At 35.2% G+C, this 18,357-nt stretch overlaps 2 protein-coding genes and 1 long non-coding RNA gene across 3 annotated transcripts; 1 reads left to right on the top strand and 2 right to left on the bottom strand.

Annotated features, from left to right (window-relative positions):
• On the top strand, positions 1-1,230 carry LOC127087802 (protein ENHANCED DISEASE RESISTANCE 2-like). Its single transcript, XM_051028728.1, has one exon. It carries the CDS (start codon positions 169-171, stop codon positions 1,045-1,047), a length of 879 nt encoding a protein of 292 aa, XP_050884685.1. The 5' UTR covers positions 1-168; the 3' UTR covers positions 1,048-1,230.
• A 6,227-nt stretch (positions 1,231-7,457) lies between these two features.
• LOC127078917 (lariat debranching enzyme) lies at positions 7,458-15,340 on the bottom strand. Its single transcript, XM_051019331.1, has 14 exons — positions 14,931-15,340; positions 14,606-14,727; positions 14,293-14,486; positions 13,801-13,983; positions 13,592-13,710; positions 13,323-13,462; positions 12,418-12,534; positions 11,993-12,067; positions 11,871-11,951; positions 9,414-9,466; positions 9,076-9,312; positions 8,423-8,602; positions 8,174-8,339; positions 7,458-8,069 (listed from the first exon to the last, which is right to left on the bottom strand). The coding sequence occupies exons 1-14, from the start codon at positions 15,209-15,211 to the stop codon at positions 7,654-7,656; spliced, it is 2,364 nt and encodes a 787-aa protein (XP_050875288.1). The 5' UTR covers positions 15,212-15,340; the 3' UTR covers positions 7,458-7,653.
• Positions 15,341-15,989: 649 nt separating this feature from the next.
• LOC127087801 (uncharacterized) lies at positions 15,990-18,075 on the bottom strand. Its single transcript, XR_007790041.1, has 2 exons — positions 17,932-18,075; positions 15,990-16,324 (listed from the first exon to the last, which is right to left on the bottom strand). It is a non-coding gene; the product is annotated as an uncharacterized LOC127087801 (long non-coding RNA).
• Positions 18,076-18,357: the final 282 nt, after the last annotated feature.

Below are 18,357 nucleotides of genomic sequence, written 5' to 3'. Positions count from 1 at the left end.
TTCCTTCTCCTATTCCACTATAACACATGTAGCTCCATAATAATAAAGGAGAGAACTGATATCTTAGGCGTGTTTCGCTGTGTGCAGTGAACACAGAAAAAACAATTAAATGAACTTTTTCACTCTTCAAAACCCCAACCACTCCACACAAATCCCCAAACCAAACTGATGTACGCAACCGACGACAGTTCCCGGAGCTCCGGCACCGATTCAGGATCCACCGCCGATAATTCTTCTCACTGGACAGCTGAAACAATCAACGGCGGATCTCTTCGCCACGTCGATCTCAACACCGGAACAAACGGCTGGGCTTCACCTCCCGGCGATGTCTTCAACCTCCGCTCTCAGAGCTACTTCACAAAACGACAAAAATCTCCCGCAGGTGAATATCTCCTCTCTCCAGCCGGCATGGACTGGCTCAAATCGTCAACGAAACTCGACAACGTGTTGAATCGCTCCGATAATCGAATCTCCAACGCGCTCAAGAGAGCGCAATCCAACGGTAAGTCGTTGAAGAGTTTCATCTTCGCCGTGAATCTCCAGATTCCAGGTAAGGAGCACCACAGCGCGGTGTTCTACTACGCGACGGAAGATCCGGTTCAATCCGGTTCGTTGCTCGGCCGGTTCATCGAAGGAGACGACTCCTTTCGAAATCAGCGGTTCAAGTTAGTGAACCGGATCGTGAAAGGACCGTGGATAGTGAAAAAGGCTGTAGGTAACTACAGCGCGTGTTTGTTAGGGAAAGCGCTGACGTGTCATTATCATAGAGGACCTAACTACTTAGAGATTGACGTTGATATCGGAAGTAGTGCAATAGCGAATGCTATCCTGCGACTTGCGTTGGGATATGTGACGAGTGTTACGATTGATATGGGATTTGTTGTGGAGGCGCAGACGGAGGAGGAGTTGCCGGAGAAGTTGATCGGGGCGGTTAGGGTTTGTCAAATGGAAATGTCTTCTGCTTGTACTATTGTGGATACGCCAAGGATAGGGATTGCTAAGGTCAATCATCACGGTGCTTCTGACTCAAGTGAAAGTGAAAATTAAAAATCATTTTTATTTTTTTGTGTCTGAATAGGGAGTAGTAGTAATAAATAAATATTTGAGTTTCCTTGAAATTATTTACTTGTACTTTTTGTTTTTCTAATTTGACAATTCGATGATGTACTGTGTATTTAGAATTTTAGATATTGTATTATTATTAAGGGTATTGTTTTTTGTTTTTGTGTATATTATGTGTGGACATTTTGGGTGGGTGGTGAATCTTTTAGGTTGAATTGAATGGTGGAAAAATAGCATAAAAGCAGCACAATTTGATCTAGGATTTTTGGATTCCTTTGAATAGTACTGTTGGCTATAATATCATGCATCACAATTTGATTTTGGAAAAAAGTTAATTGGGTTTCTAATGATCAATGGGTTTTAATACAAAATACCAGTGGTTTTTGTTTTTTTTTATAAAACAGGGGACACGCTTTTGGATTATGGATTAACGACGGATATTATTTTAAGTATTTCCCCTCGTTTTTTCATGACTTAAATATAGTTTTTTAATCAATTTCGAGCATAATGGTTTTTGATCACTGTTATTTAGATATAAAAATTGATACCTTAATTTTTCAGCTGTTATTTAGACACATATGAATAGATTTGTCTTCCGATATCATCTATGTATATGAGTGTGAATGTTGGACTCGAGGGAGAGAGAAAGGACACAAGAAGAGAGAAAAAACAAAAGTTGAAAATCATGTAAATATATACAATTAGCAGTCTTTGTGTAAAAAACATTTCTAAGTTGTCAATTATTCTAGCTTTATGGAAGGGTCCAATAGGAAGAAGTTGGCGTAGAAAACAAATTGGCGAATCTGATTCATTTTTAATTATTATTTTCTCACTTATTTTGTCTCTTTAGTTATATTACAACTAAGGTTGACATGGGTTTTCAATTCTCAATTCGTTTTATTTGAGTAGATTCAAATCTTAAACTAGACCCATCTTCACCTATTTCCCCGTTCCATTTTAGTTTCTGCGTGGCAATCTATTTTCAGGTTACTTGAAGTGTCCGTTGAATCTATGGTGAAACATTTGTTTTGTTTGTTTGTTTGATGGGTGGCTTTGTTTCAACTTGCTTTCTCATGTTTGTATTTGGGTTAACTACCTTAGTGCTTGATTTTAATATAATTCTCATTGTTTATAAAAAAAAAGTTAAAAATAATTCATATTTAAGTGTAGTATTAGTTTTGTTATGTTTAATATAGCTAGTGTAGATTAGTATTTTCGTCTATATGATATTATTGTTTTTGTATATAAATCAAATGTGTAATCGAATTTCATAATTCAGTAAATAGAATTTTTCTTTAAAAGTTAGTTATATCTATTTTCTCTCTCTTCTCTTTCTCCATCTTCTTCATCTTCATCTTCAACCTTGTGCACTAATAATTGGTATCTAGAGCTCCGATTCGATTCACAAGAAAGATTCACAGGGAAACACGAGTGTACGGTGAGGCGTGTGTGATTGATTTTGTTTCTTGAATTTACGATCGGAATCGTAATAGAATTACATTTCTTGATTTTGCTGGATTGGGAAACACGAGTGTTTGGTGAGATCTGTGTGAGTTTCAGTGCACAAAATCGAAGATGAACGACATAACGGTAGCTTGAATACAAAGCTTCCAGTGTTATATGGAAATAATTGGAATCAGTGGTCAATTCAGATGCGTGTGTTGTTTGACGCTCAAGACGTTCTTGATCTCGTCAACGGCGGTTATGTTTCGGCTACGGAGGATGCACATAGAAACACGCAAAGAGAAACGAGAAAGAGAGATCAAAAGGCGTTGTTCTACATCCATCAGTATGTGGATGTGGGGTGTTTGAGAAAATCGTTGATTCGACGACGGCGAAGGCTGCGTGGGAACACTAGTACGGTGCTACGACGGTGATGCATAAGTGAAAAAGGTGAAGCTTCAGTCTCTATGTAAGCAGTATGAGAATCTCAACATGAAGGACAATGAGAAGATACCAGATTACATCTCTAGAGTGATTCTGATCACCAATGAGATAAAATCTTGTAGAGAAACTTTGTCAAAACAAGTAATCATTAAGAAGGTATTGAGATCTCTTACTCCTCAATTTGATTACATTGTTGTAACAATTGAACATTCTAAATACCTCATCACCATAAGGATTGAAGAGCTGCAGAGCAGGCTAGAGACACAAGAGTTGTGTATGATTGAGAGAACCTCTGAAACAGAGGTATAACAGATTCTGAAGGCGTCTTTTGAGAAGAAGAGTCAGAAACAGTCTTGGTCAGAATCTAAGAAGAGACATGGTGGTGGTTTTCAGAAGTCGGAAGCCTCCAATTCTGATGAGAAGAAATATTAGAAGGGAAATGAGAAGTTTGACAAGAAGAAGGTTCAATGTTACTGTTGTAAGAAGTTTGATCATTTTGCTGTTGACTGTTGGTTAAATAAGGAAATGAAATCAGAAGAAGCAAACATAGGCAGATGAGATTCTGATGATGAACCTATGTTATTGATGACTTCTGAATCTGATGGGGCGTATTTGGTAGACTAGTGATATATGGACACTGCCTGCTCAAATCACCTAACTGAAAACAAATAATGGCCGGTTGATTTTGACTCTAGAAAGAGGACAAAGATAAGATGTGTTGATGATAAATACCTTAACGTTGAAGGTATCAAAAATGTCAAATTCAAGGTGAAGAATGATAATATTATTCTGATAAAGGATGTTTGGTATGTTTCTGACATGAAGAGCAATCTGTTGAGTGTAGGTCAGCTAATTGAGAAAGGTTTCTTAGTTACTATGAAGAACAATCTCTTGAAGTTGTATGATTTTGATCAGAAGCTGATTATGCAATCTGAGCAGGGAAGCAACAAAATATTCAAGGTAAATGTGGAGACAACTGAAACTAAATGTCTTAATGAGAAAGGCACTGAAAGTGAGAGTGAGATGTGGCACAAGAGATTGAGGCATCTTAATTTTAGAAGCTTAGAGCATCTGAATTCTAAGAAGTTGGTATATTGCATTCCCAAGATTGTGAAGCCTGAGAAGTCATGTTAGATATGCATGAAAGGCAAGCAACCTAAATTTCCATTTGCATCAAAAGTAGCTCCAAGAGCAAAGCATGCTTTAGGAGTAGTACATTCTGATGTTTGTGGGCCATTTGAAGTACATTCACTTGGAGGAAACAAATACTTTGTGTCGTTTGTGGATGAGATCACAAGAATGACATTGGTAGAATTCATCAAATTTAAGCATGAGGTGATTGCTGAGTTTCAGAAATTCAAGGTGAAGGCTGAAAAATAGAGTGGTTAGAAATGGAAAATTCTCATAACTGATGATGGATGTGAGTATGACTCTATAGAGTTCAGAAAGTTCCGTGAGGAGTATGGAATTGAGCATGAGGTAACTTCTTCATACACTTCTCAACATAATGGTCTTCTTGGAAGAAGAAACCGAACTTTGATTGATATGACAATGAGCATGTTGAAGGAGAAAAAGTTGCCTCACACCTTGTGAGGAGAAGTTATTGGCACTATAGCATATGTGTTCAACATGTGTCCAACAAAGAAGTTGAAGAAAATTGTTCCTTTTGATAAGTGGACTGGTGATAAGCAAAATGTGAGTCATTTCAGGATATTTGGTTCTATTTACTATAAATGTGTTCTAGGTGTTACTAAAAAGAAGCTGGATGATAGAAGCAAAGTAATGTTGTTGATTGGGTACCACAATACAAGTGCGTATAAGCTTTATTGTCCAATCACTAATAAGGTTGAAGTTAGCAGAGACGTTATTATGAAAGAATCAGAAGCGTGGGATTGGAGTAAGTCTCAATCCAAGTTTGGTGTAGTGCCAACACCTGAGTTAACTTTTGAAACTTCTAAATATAATTAAGAATATGAAGGTTATGAAGATGAGTCAAAATCAGAAGATGATTTTGAAGGTGACTCTGAAGACGAGTTTGACTCTGAAGGTGAATCTGATTTTGGTCCAAATTCTGATGAAGATCCTGACTCTGGTGTTCAATACTCTGGAGGAGGTCAAACTTATGAAGGTGGAGCTTCTGAAGGTGTTCCAACTTCTGAAGGTGGTCCAACATCTGATATTGTTCCAGCATCTGAAGAAGATTATGAACAAGTTTAAAGGCCACAAAGAATCAGACAAATACAAAGGATATTTTCAGAGTTTGATATGTTACAAGATATTGAGATAGACTCTGAGGGAGAAGTCATTTAGTTTTCCATGTTAGTAGACTCTGAAACAGTAAATATTGAAGAAGCAGTCAAGAAGAAAGTGTGGCTGAAGGCTATGAAAGAAAAATGTGGGGCTATAAAAAGAAACAAGATTTAGGAGTTGACTGAGCTTCCAAATAACAAGAAAGTCATCAGCATCAGATGGATTTTCAAGGTAAAACTAAAGACAGATGGACCAATTGGAAAGCACAAAGAAAAGTTAGTAGCAAGAGGATTTCTACATAAATATGGGTTAGATTACTTTGAAGTGTTTGTGTATGTAGTTATACATGAAACAATCAAATTGATAATTGTTATAGTTCCAAATAGGAATTGATCTCTGATACATCTAGATGTGAAATATGTCTTTTTGAACAGTCTATTGCAAGAAGAGTTATATGTGTCACAATATCCTAGATTTATGAAAAAGAATCAGGAAGGGATGATGTACAAGTTACATAAAAGCGTTGAAACAAGCTCCTAGAGCTTGGAATTTGAAAATTGATGTATTTTTCAAGCTCCAAGGATTAAAAAAGCGTGAGATGGGGTATGGCGTTTATATTCAACATATATTTGAAGGCAATATGATTCTGGTGTGTTCTATGTTGATGACATATTGCCGACAGAAAGTTATTCAGATGATATAATGAAGTTTAAGAAGGTCTTGATGAATGAGTTTGAGATGACTGATCTAGGAAATATGGTATATTTTCTAGGGATGGAGATTATGTATTCTGAGAAGGGTATCATTTTGCATCAACTGAAGTATGAACTTGAACTTCTAAAGAGATTCGAGCTAACAAATTGCAAGATTGCAATCACACTTGTTGAAACGAATCACAAGTTGGATTCTGATGTTGAAGGGAATGATGTAGATGCTACAACTTTTAAATAGTTGGTTGGCTCATTGAGATATCTCTGTAACACCAGACCTGACATCTGTTATGCAGTTGGAATGATAAGTAGATTTATGAACAAACCAAAGTGGTCACATTATCAAACTGCTGTCAGGATTCTGAGGTATATTAAGGGGATTCAGAAGTATGAAGTATTATTCTCTTCTAGTATTAAGTTTGAATAAGAACTGATGTGTTATTCATATTCTAATTGGTGTGGAGACAGAGTTGATAGAAGAACTACTTCATGTATATGGGAGGTCTTATCTCTTGGTTCTCTAAGAAGCAACCAGTGATTGCATTTTCAACTTGTGAAGCCTAGTACATTGCAGGTGCTTTGTCTGCGTGTCAAGCTATTTGGCTTATGAATTTGTTGCGGGATGTAAAGATTAAAGTGAACAAGCCTGTGAAGTTGATGGTTGAGAATAAATCTTTCATAAACCTTGCTAAGAACCCAGTGTTGCATGGGAGAAGCAAGCATATTGACACGAAGTTTCATTTTTTGAGGAATCAAATACAAAATTGAGTGCTAGAAGTTGTGCACTATAGCACCCCATAAGCAACTTGCATATGTGCTGACTAAAGCTGTGAAGACTGGACATTTTATCCACCTGAAGGATGAAATTGGTGTTGTAGAGTTTAATTAGTTGAATATGAATTAAAGAATGGTGTTAGAAGTAATCCATATTCAATAGTCGTATTAGTTTTGTTAAGCTTAACCTAGTTAATGTAGGTTAACTTTTTCAACTACGTGACATTATTGTTTGTGTATATAAATCAAACGTATAACCGAATTTCATAATACAGTGAATAAAGTTTCTCTCCAGAAATTAGTTAGATCTATTTTCTATCTCTTCTCTTTCTCTCCATCTTCATCATCTTCATTTTCAATCTTGTGCATCAACATATCTACAGAAAATAATTATGTATAAAAAAATATATACAAGGGATGTATTTAACACGAACTTTATCTCTAACCCATGTTAATACACGATTGTACATGTTAATACACGATTTTGAAAACCATGATACAACTATTCTTTTGGTATTGGACAAGGGTGCTACCAAAAGTGCACTTGCCCTTCATAGCTAAAAAAAAGTGGAATCCCACTATATCTTCCAAATAAATTTCCCAACATCATTTCACTAATAGTAATAAAATGAAATAATAGTTATAGACAATTTCTCAATTCATCCTATAAATTTAAAATTTTCAAAATACCCCAACAAAAAGCGTGATTAAATAATGTTGCTTCAACTTTGTTACTTTTAAGTCACACAAGCTCAGTTTTGGATCTTCCTCAGATTAGTAAATTCATGAGTCATCATTATCTTTGTTAAGAGAAAACATGAATCATTATCAAGTTTTAAGAATGCATATTGCTCAAATTATGCCACAATGAATAGAAGAGAGGACAACAAAGAATTGAGAAAGAAACAAGACAAACAAAATGATGTACAAACTGCAAAGGATATTTTTTCATAACCTTTGTTATGCACACTTATACATTAGTTGCTGTACAAGAACGACGAATTTCGCCCTCCTCGTCAGTCTTAACGCCAACACTAGTCAGCTTCACGAACGCAGCGCCCCAATTGACATAGAAAAGTTGTTGATCATTTGCAAAATCCTCCACCATTTTCTTCGTGTTAATGTTGCTCAACAAAACCGAATCAGACGGGAACAGAACTTTATGAGCTAAAAGATTTCTGTAGTACTGGTTGTCAAATAGCATAGATGTTTCAGGATCATTGTTCACTGTCACAGATGGTTGTGCAGTTACCGGACACTGTCTCATTAGCTCGTCTGCATAATTAGTATCAATGGTTTGGTCTACGAGCTTAAGAGTTCCGTTCGAGTCTTGTTGGAACCGCGACCTGAATGTGTTGCAATGAGCTGATCCTATTGTATGAGCTCCTGCAAAGCTTAACTATTAGTACTATATATGTAATGCTAGTTCGATATAATGTAAACAGTTCAAAACTTGCGACTATTTTGGGACTTAGACGAAGAACGTGAACCTGAAAGAATGACAAGATCGAGTAAGGACAATCCTTTATTCGAGAAGAGTTTAACCATCTCATCCATAGTAAAACTTGTGTCAATAATGTTTGGTCTAACATTTGAAGCAATTGAAACCATTCCATCTCTTCTACCAGTAGGAATCTGAATCCTTGGTCCACCGGCCTGTTTCTCAATGTGTTTTTTCGGTCACTAGAATGTCAATGTAAACTTGAAGGATGATATATGAAATGCAATAGAGAACTTACAATTTCGACAGCATCTCTGGCTGCTAAAGCAACTATGTCTGCACAAGAAACGGTTCCGGGGCAGAAGATCTCAAGAAGTCTTTTCGCTGATTCTATAACAGAAAATCCTCCCACAGACCTGTTTGCTGGATCGCTTTGTTCTGTATTGTTCCCTTGTAGCATCAAAGATGCATCACATCCCTGCATTTCAAATAAATAACGTCTTAGACCGTCTTAAGCTACAATCAAATTGAAAAAATCGGTCAAATCTATGAAGCACTGACACAAACAAAACACTAGGCACGTAAAAGACATCAGACACATTTTTAATATAAAGTATTGATGGATGCTACATAGTTCACCATTGCATGCAACCTCCAAGGTCATTACACCTTAGAATTTTAAAATTTTGGCTTAGAGAATGACTCAACCCTACAAAATGTGGAGGAAATAACAAAGATCCCAAGACCAAACCAATTTGAATTTTACATCAAGTATCTCTCTTTTGATAAACAGCTTAATACACATTTATATTATAAACAAGCTATCATGCAAAGCTTATGGAAAATAAATTGGAAGTAAACAGAATTTTTTTTATGAACAAGTAAGAAATTATTTTCATAAGTTATCTCAAACAGTCTTACAGAATAATCTATTTGGTGTTGACGACTAACCTCAACGAAACAATCATGGAAAACCAAGCGAAGGAGCTTTCCCGGAACGGAAGGATCATTAGAAGAAGCTCTACTAACTGTATTTCTTATCATCAATTCAGCATTCGGACACGAAGCGGCATAAAAGTCGAAAGAGAGAGCAGCCTTAACAGATGAAACATAACAACAAGAGATAAAAATAAAAGAAACTAGTAAGGAAAGAAACATTGATTTTGTTGTCTCCATAGAACCAAACGGTTATGTACTTATTTGGAGGTTCAAAGCAGTGCCTGAAGAGCAGTGTGCAGGGTATTTTACTACTCTTGACAAGATAGTGAAACACACAAACATAATCATACAGGAAATATAGGTGGTACCATGGTTGTAGCAATGAAATTGTCGTTATTTGAAACTACATTTATGTAGTTTGGTGAAGTCATTAATTAGATGGAGGAAGGTTTGGTCATGCATTTTCCTTTAGTACTATTTTCATCCATAATAAATTTTCTATTTAATCATTTCACACATACTAATGAAATGCACATATAAAGATGTTTTTCTGGCAACTCTTTATAATAGGTGACTTGTAGTGGTGGTAGTAACAATTACTGCATGCACATGTTTTTGAGAAATGGTGTTACTAGAATTAATGGAATGCTGGAGAATTGACATTTGGTTACAGTTACAGAATGTACTTTGGTTATACACTTTCATGGAAAGAGGACTTAAATTTTTTTATCAGAAACACCGACAGAAAATTGAAAAGATAAGAGTGGAATCAAGCTGGACAATAATGTTGATGAGTCGTGATGATTGGCCAATGGAGTCGATTGGTATTTAGTATGGGGTCTTGTTGTAACATAACATCACATGAGTCATGACACACTGGTGAAGGAATCAAAATTTAAGTTTGTTTCAATTATTTTTTGGGGGAAGTATGGCATTAAATGTATTATAAATTTACAATTAAAGTCAAATCCAGCTTTTTCATACAAGGATGATGAACCAGGACCATACCCGGGTCACCAGCAATGAGAATGAAATGTACTTTTTTTTTACAGAAAAAGGATTTAACTCATTTCATTGATGATATTGGTCTCAATACAAGATGGTATAAGCTCATGAATTTGAGAACTAGCATAAGATAAAGCCGCATGTGCAAACAAATGGGCAACGTTATTTGTTTGTCTCCTGATTAAACTTATCTTAAAGTTTTGATAAATGTGAATCGAAGCTTTACAAATGTTAATGATAGCGCTAAAAATGGTGTTGGTGTTGAGCCTCCAAGCCTGCTGTCAACCACTTGCTTATAGTCAAGTTCGATAGACACATCAGATAACTTCTTAGCCAATTGATCGCTTCTATTAAATCCATCGCCTCATGAGATAGAGGTAAATCATGGAATCAAAGTGTCTTGGCTTAATATTCACCCTACGATCCTCTAAGACACATTCCCGCTCTGTAACACCGCCGGAGTTTGCCATCTAATATTTTCTGAGTTTATCGTCTTGGTTTCAGCCAGCATGGGGTGGTTTCTGCAGCCCGTATTGAGTCGGGCATGCTGCCACTGCTCTAGTGATTCTCGCGCCATACGCACAGTCATGCGTGCACTCGTCTTGGCCCCATTCCACATCTTATTGTTCCTTCTCTTCCAAATGCCCCAAAGCGTCATGGTGAAAGTGCTTATTTGGTGATACAATAACTCTTCAAGAAGCTGGAAAAACAATGCCACAAAACCGCCTGCCCTCTCCAGATTTGCGCTAATGATGTGCCACAATTCAGCTTCCTCCCAAACTGATTTCGTCTCGTCACACCCGAAGAACAGATGCCAATCATTCTCATAAGATCTCTCGCAAAAAAAACAACGATCATCACACTTTACTCCTCGGCTTTGAAGGCAATGTCGCGTCTGTAAGCAACCACGAGCGGCTCTCCATAAGAACACCTTCACCTTTTGGGGAATTCTGATATCCCAAAGCTTCCTCCAATTTCCATCAACATGCAGCTTGCTATTGTCGAGAAAGCACCAAAATGTAGTCGCCATTAGGCATAAAGCACCAAAATGTACTTGAAGAGTCCTAGTTTGGTGAATTTGTAGATACAGGAAGAGTTAGCAACAAAAAAAAACTCGTAGCATACTAGTTTGCAACCTAATCTGGTGTTAGATTAGGTGTTAAATGATCTATACAAAAAGATTGAGACGTGAGAAATATAAATTGTAGGATGCCATTTGATCCTCTTAAAAACGGTTATAACCATTCTGTTCTATTTAGATTCTCTAGCACTATTTACAAGGTTTGGTTACTTGGCTTTTTTTTCTTAGGCCTAGATTTCTAAGCCATTTTTAGACCCAGACATGAACCTTTACTTAAAATAGGACCAATGTCAAAAATTGTAGCAAACACCTAGATATGGACACTTGAGCTTTGATGAGAGCAAAAGGCAATTGCAAGCAACTATAGATCGGGTCAAAATCCTTCATTTTTCCCTCTCTTTTTTCTCCATTACTATAGTTTGTTAGGTAACTAACAAATATTTCTAAGACATGTGACATGACAAGTATTTAAATCACTTTATACACAAAATTATAGTGATGGATCTTTACATTTTTTTAAGAAAATGGTAAGGATCCTTACTAAATCGATCCTGCTCAGTTTAGCAGTTTCAATGCAATTGACAAAACCATGGGCATGACCTAAAGACTAGACAACAGATATTAAATGGGATGCCCAACTGCATTGTAAGTTGTAACCTAACTCTTGGATAGGCTTAAGAGTTCTTTTTCACCCTTTTCAATAGTTGGTTAATATACATACATGCAACAGAACTGCAAATTGGAGAAGGGAAAACCCACAATCCTGTGTGTACAGCCGGAGTCAATGTTGTGTAACCAGCAGCTAGCCAGCATGTTAATTGCAACGAATTATTAAAATTCAAGTCTCACTTTCCACCTCATCATCGTCATCATCCACGTCATCAATGGGAATGTCCTCGCTATAATTACCACCAGGGCCTAGAATCATATACATAAATAATTGATCAAGAAAAAGGAGAAAGATGAAAACTATATACTTACCATACATGTTTACTAGCATAACTTTTGCAATTAGTACTGCACACAAACTAAATCAAATAACCCCTCTTAAGCTTTTTCACATAAAATGCAAATGTAATTGTGTTAGCAGTTGAAACATTCAGAATGAAATGAACAGCGTGCCAACTAAAAGAATAAAAATGATAAACAATAATTTGGAAATATGCCCCCTAGGTATTATTCTCCAACCTTCTCCTCTCTATCTCTTGTATTTGATGCAAAAATGAATTGGTATCCCATGTGTGACCAATAAAGAGGATAAAATTTACCGCTTGGAATTAAAGAAGGATAAGGTGACATGTCCTTTGCTTCAGGATTTCTATCAAGAAGATATGGAAGTTCCAGAAGTCGCAAAAGATATTCTGTCTGAGGATTCCGGGGATTGACTGCAAAAGATAAAATATCTTAAAATTGCAACTTCTATACTTGCATTTTAAGTAATATAAACATGGCAGTACGGCATAATAAAAATATGGAAAATATCGTTATAAGATAACTCAGTCTTCTTTTCTTTCTACATTCTAAAACTATACTATAGAAAAAGGTTAGAAAAATCAATTAGAAAAAGGTTAGAAAAATCAATTAGAAAAAGGTACGGGTGGAGAAGACACAATAGTATTTACTGTATTTAAAAAATACAAAGATCACATACACTTTCACGGACCATTTTTGACAAAATTTTTTTAATAGAAAAACCAATTTAAGGCCTTCTCTTTTGTCTGTTGTAATTTTAAAAAAACATAGAAATCAAATAAGCTGTTTTGAGTAGCTTTTCTTGAAAATCATTTTTTATGCATGATTTTTTTAAAAATAATTTTCATCATTGTTAAGAAACAGAGAATAGTTTTTTTCTTAAAAATCTCTAAACAATAATCTATAAATTATTGAATACTAAAATCCCTTTTCTTTATAATCAGTTACAAATGAGCCCTCAATCAAACATATATACAACATAAAGATGGAAAGAAGCAGTAGTCAACACTTCCTAATCATAGCAAACATCTACAACATACATGCATGGAAACAACACATAAGATGAGTAAGGGTATGATTAGGTAGCTAGGACTTGAAATTAGCCCAAACACTTCATGAATATCCGAAATCAGAGAACAAGCTAAACAAATCTTAATTTCTGGCTTACAATGCAAACATTGTAATGGGAACAAAGACATACCTGCAGAAGCACCCTCAACACCGGCTTGAGAAGGATCATAACATGGAACTGTTCTAACAAACTCGGAAGGTTTACAATCCCTCTCTTGTAGCTTGCTTCTAACCCATTTGCGACAATCTTCCATCTCAAGATTTACACCTCTGTCATAAAGTGCATACAGCTTTATTTTTTTATAATTTTTTCTTGTTGGTGGAGGAAAGGAAAAAACAAGACAACAAATGAAATTTTTTTTAAGGCTTAAATCCAAAATGATATTTAATCACACACACCGAAAATCTGCACCTTTGCGCGTCAAAGGGAATGCATTGTTGAACATTCGTGTTATTGCTAACCATTCTTCATCATACTGAATCTCATAAGGTCCTGCCTCTGATTCAATTTCAACAACCTAAAGGCACATAACACACCACAATTATAGTGACCAACACAAATAATTAAAACAGAAGAATACCTTTGCTTTATGGCTGTACACTTATACCTGTAAGAAATCACGCCCAGGAAGACATTTATCAAGTGCTAGGAATTTTGTCACAGGACCTCCTTCCCCATGCTGAACAAGAGCAGCAAACTTGCAGTGTAAGTGCGCCGAAAACCAGAATTGCGGTTTCAATTTTTCTAGAAGTTGAGCAGCAGCTTTACTCCCAAGTCTTTTTCCCTCTATCTGGAAAAATTACCAACGTGACAAATAAAAAATTTGTCGTTATAGACAGACAATGTGCTATATGTTGTTCAAAGAATATGTATCTACATGACTGCTCCAAAACAATTAACGGCTTCCCATTTACCTTTTATACATTTATATTTCTTACAAAAAAGAAATCTGATACTAGTATACCTTTTCTTATCTTCTAAATGCTACCCAAAAGTACAAGAAAAATGAATAGCTTTAATGCCTAGAATAATAGTAATCATTACTAAAAGCTTAAATTTCATTTACAAATCAACATGAAAAAACTATTGTAATTCTTACCTCTTCCCTGAAGAAAGGCTTGTTTCGCACAAGCTCCTCCCAATCCCCATGATCAGTGATCCTCACCGGCCAATCATGTGAGAGAAAAATATCAATAGGTTCCTCAACTTGCATGAGTTTGCGAACATCATATTCTCGAACATGATAAGCAGACTTGATGGTATTGCGATCATAAGGAGGCCTTTCATAGTGTCCTGCTCCAATAAACAGCTAACATCATATTCTTTATTATATATTTTCAAATCAATACTCTATTTTCACTTACAACTGCAAGGGAGCAACATGAACAAAAAATTGCAATTAATAAACAAACCTGATTTATAATCAAAATGCTTATAAATTCCAGAGAGCCCGCCAATTCGTACATTCCCAAACTTAACCACACCAGCAGCTCCCAAAAAGTATATGTTAGGTGCAGCCCATCCTCCATAATACCTAAAATAGAACAATCACAAAAAATCAACACCTTAGGCTCTGTTTGGATAAACAAAAGCACTTGTGTATAAGCTACTTATATAACAAAACATAAAATTAAGGCCCTGTTTGGATAAACGAAAAAATTAAGTGCCTTTAGAATAAGAACTTAAAGCAAAAGCACTTATCATATAAGTATAAGGAGAAAAACTGAACTGACTCACAGTTCCCATAGATAATTGGAAGCTTCGTGGTTGCCACCAATGAAGATTGTGGGATAAGGAGCAACCTCCAAACCAGAATAGTATTTCCAGAAGGAATTCATGGCTCGGTAACGCTCTGGTACGGCTAGGCTTTTCAAATCATTCTGGTTTCGCACGGCCTGAAAATCGCCACAACAAAGGAGGAGATCGATTTTGGTGTTCTGGGATTTTTCGAGGTGTTGAAGGGTTTTGTAGACATTGTCTAGATCGCCATGCATGCATCCTTCTATGGCTATCTTCATCGTTTCACAGTTCGATCGGAAAAACTGAAGCTAGGGTTTGGGTTTTATCGGAACAATAGTCTCAACTCGACCATTTCTCTGGCTCTGACACCTTTTCTCGGTTATCATTTTGAACCCGCGGTAGATTATTGTTACTGAGCATGTAAAATAAGTTACTGAGCATGAAAAATAAGTTACTTTCATTTTCCTAAAGAACCTTTATTCTTTTTCTAAGAAAGTTTATAAATTTTAACCTGCATTTTTTATTTCTTAGGGTCTTCTTGAATAGTTTAAAACTTCATTATTCTTTCACTATTTAGAAATTGGATAGAGAAAAAAAACAATTATAATTTTTTATTCCATTTTTAGCGTTATAAACACTTAACAAAAGAAATTAATACATACAAAATAACATTTTTTTCTGGTTCAATTTGAGCAGTAGATATGAAAGTATCATTTAGAAAAGCACAAGCAGCATCATCAAATTCTTCCAAAATAACTTTGTTAGCTATGTGATCTATTTCTTTAATGATTGTGTCATAACTTTTTTTAATATTTGTAGTTTTTTTCTCTCATTTCAGCATTTATATCTCCATGTTGTTCTCCTTTTGCTCGATTTTTTTCTAGGCCAATTATCATAATATAATATTGACTTGTTTTTCCATTCGGTCGCTTAAGGTTTTGCCTACACCAAAATAAACAAAATAATGCATCACATAAAAAATTTAATGAGTGAATTCAAATTAAAATAATCCGATTAAATGTATAAAACAATTATAATAAATAATAGATCAATTAGTTTGCTTCAAACTTCATCTTCAACATTCCACATATTTGTCGTTGAATTCCATCCAAACTCACTCAAACCATTCTGAAAAAGGTCGTAACAAAAATTGACCTAAGGTTGATTTTTAGTCAACTATTAACTTTTTGATCAACCAGATGACCAAAGTCAACCACTATTTCTAATCCGTATCCATAATTTCTTAATTCATAAGCCACCTCATTTTGCTTCAAGGACTTCAAACATCTTCTTATTTAGGTGCCATACTTCCATGACATGCCCATTTTGTGTGCCATGCTTTGATGATGCATTTTGCAAGCCAAGGTCACCCTACCAAATTAGTTATGGCCCTGCGTCAAACAACCAACAATTCAATCACAATTTATCAGTGCGAGTTCATAAAGCTAGCATAACATTCAAGCATAGTTATCACATTCACATCAAACACCAAACTGAATGAAATCATAAGTCAAACATAAGACAATGCCAAGGGAGCCCACATTTTTTCTAAACTGGTTCATTACTTAACTAACAGTTAATTAACACAAGTTAACCAATTAACCTTAACACAATTCTAACAATCCTAAACTATCAGCTCCACTACATAGCTAGTCATAACAACCATTAATCCTTAACATTAATTTAAAAAATATATAAACAATTAAGACAAACATAACAACTTGTTCACATAACCTAGTTTCATCCAGTATCCAAACAATGTGGCTAACATTTAGTGTTCAATAGCCGTAACTAGTTAACCTCAAGTTCAAACACTTAGCTAACTAATATCAAAATCAACTAATGCTTCTATTAACTACCATTTTAACTCCTAACATTTCCACTCTTTAGCACATTATAATTAACCATATTCTAACTATCAACTCTAACACTTCTCTTTCAAAACTCTATATTCCACTAACTTATTAACAAAATAACAATTAACCAATTATAAAATTTCGCAACATATTCGACAAGCACCGACACCAATACATGCTAACAAACATTTGAACCAAACTCAAAACCAAATAAATCTAACAAGTCAACTAACTCATTAATTTCATGATTAATTCAACACATTTCAAAGTTCTCATAAACAATCCACACATACCAGTAATGATACAACAAATATGCTAACAGTCCATATTTCACACAATACATAACTTGTTTTCAAATAAACGAACAAATAATCCTTCATATTTTGACATTCATTACCTTCCTATCTGATTACAACTGAGTTTAGTTTCTTCAAGTATTAATGTAGCAGTAACATGACAACTAATTCAAACTAACTTCATGTAAAATTCAAGCTAACTTCATGTAAACTTCAAACTAACTCATCTTACTTTCACTAACTTCAACTAACTAACTTTCCATTAAACTTAACCTGCATAATTCTAAAAGTAACTAACAAGGAACATTTTAACTTCAACTAACTAACATTTTTCATTAAATTAACTCAAGCCAAAATCCGTTCACACATCACCCAACTTAATTTCATTAATATTATACTAACATTCTAACTTAACTACAATGCAATTAACAGACAAAACTGAATCCAAATTCACAATTATAACTGCACAAACATAACATATTAACTAACTATTCAAACTAATTCACTCTAACCGTCACACTTGAAATGAACTCAACAAACTCATTAACTGAATTAGTCTTCACCAATTAACTCAACTTAACAAAATATTAACAGAGTTAACCATCTCTAACTAACTTCTTCTCAATTACACTCGCAATTAACCTCTGCCCAAACTTGATTAACAGAATTGATTGACTGCCCTAATCAGTTACATCACTCTCCTTTATATAACAATCATCATAGGCGAGACTTTTTCCGCTGCCATAATCAGTTACATCACTCTCCTAATCAGTTACATCACTCTCCTTTATATAATAATCACCATAAAAAACGATTGGAATGAAGTATGCTTGATAGTGATTGAACCTTTGCCGCTGCCATACGCGATTTCTGGCGCGGCGGGGAGAGCATCTCAGGCGAGACTTTGAATATGACGTGTTTATGGTGAATGATCTGAAGTGAACTTTGCTTAAATCTTTTCCATCTCACTAGGTTGTGCATCCTGGGCATGAGGCCTTTAAGCCAATTGGGTTACTCACTGCACCCTACCAGTAACACTTGTACCCCCTCCTGGACAATGTGCACAGTGTGTGGGCCTTCTGATTTCAGGCCCAAATAATCCCCCACCATCATCTTTGTGTTACAATATACACCCATACGCCTCTTTTTTATATATTATTTGTTTCTTAATAGTTTTTCTTATTCTTTTATTCCATTTTTATTTATTTTTACATAAAAAATACTTTGAAACAATAATATACTTAGATCTTAGGTTTTAATTGTTTTCCATAC

Source organism: Lathyrus oleraceus, chromosome 5 (genome assembly GCF_024323335.1).
Source record: "Lathyrus oleraceus cultivar Zhongwan6 chromosome 5, CAAS_Psat_ZW6_1.0, whole genome shotgun sequence".
In the NCBI taxonomy this organism is placed as follows: domain Eukaryota; kingdom Viridiplantae; phylum Streptophyta; class Magnoliopsida; order Fabales; family Fabaceae; genus Lathyrus; species Lathyrus oleraceus.
This window is presented reverse-complemented; position numbering and strand designations above follow the sequence as displayed.

Bases quoted from the DNA above. Each gene is read 5' to 3' on its own strand.
- LOC127087802 (XM_051028728.1), top strand. From the start codon at position 169: ATGTACGCAACCGACGACAGTTCCCGGAGCTCCGGCACCGATTCAGGA.
- LOC127078917 (XM_051019331.1), bottom strand. From the start codon at position 15,211: ATGAAGATAGCCATAGAAGGATGCATGCATGGCGATCTAGACAATGTC. The intron at 9,467-11,870 runs GTATGTATATTA...ACATAAATGTAG, and splicing joins AATTTGCAGTTCTGTTGCAT to TTTCAAATAACGACAATTTC. The intron at 9,313-9,413 runs GTATGATTATGT...ATAAGTACATAA, and splicing joins TGGTACCACCTATATTTCCT to CCGTTTGGTTCTATGGAGAC.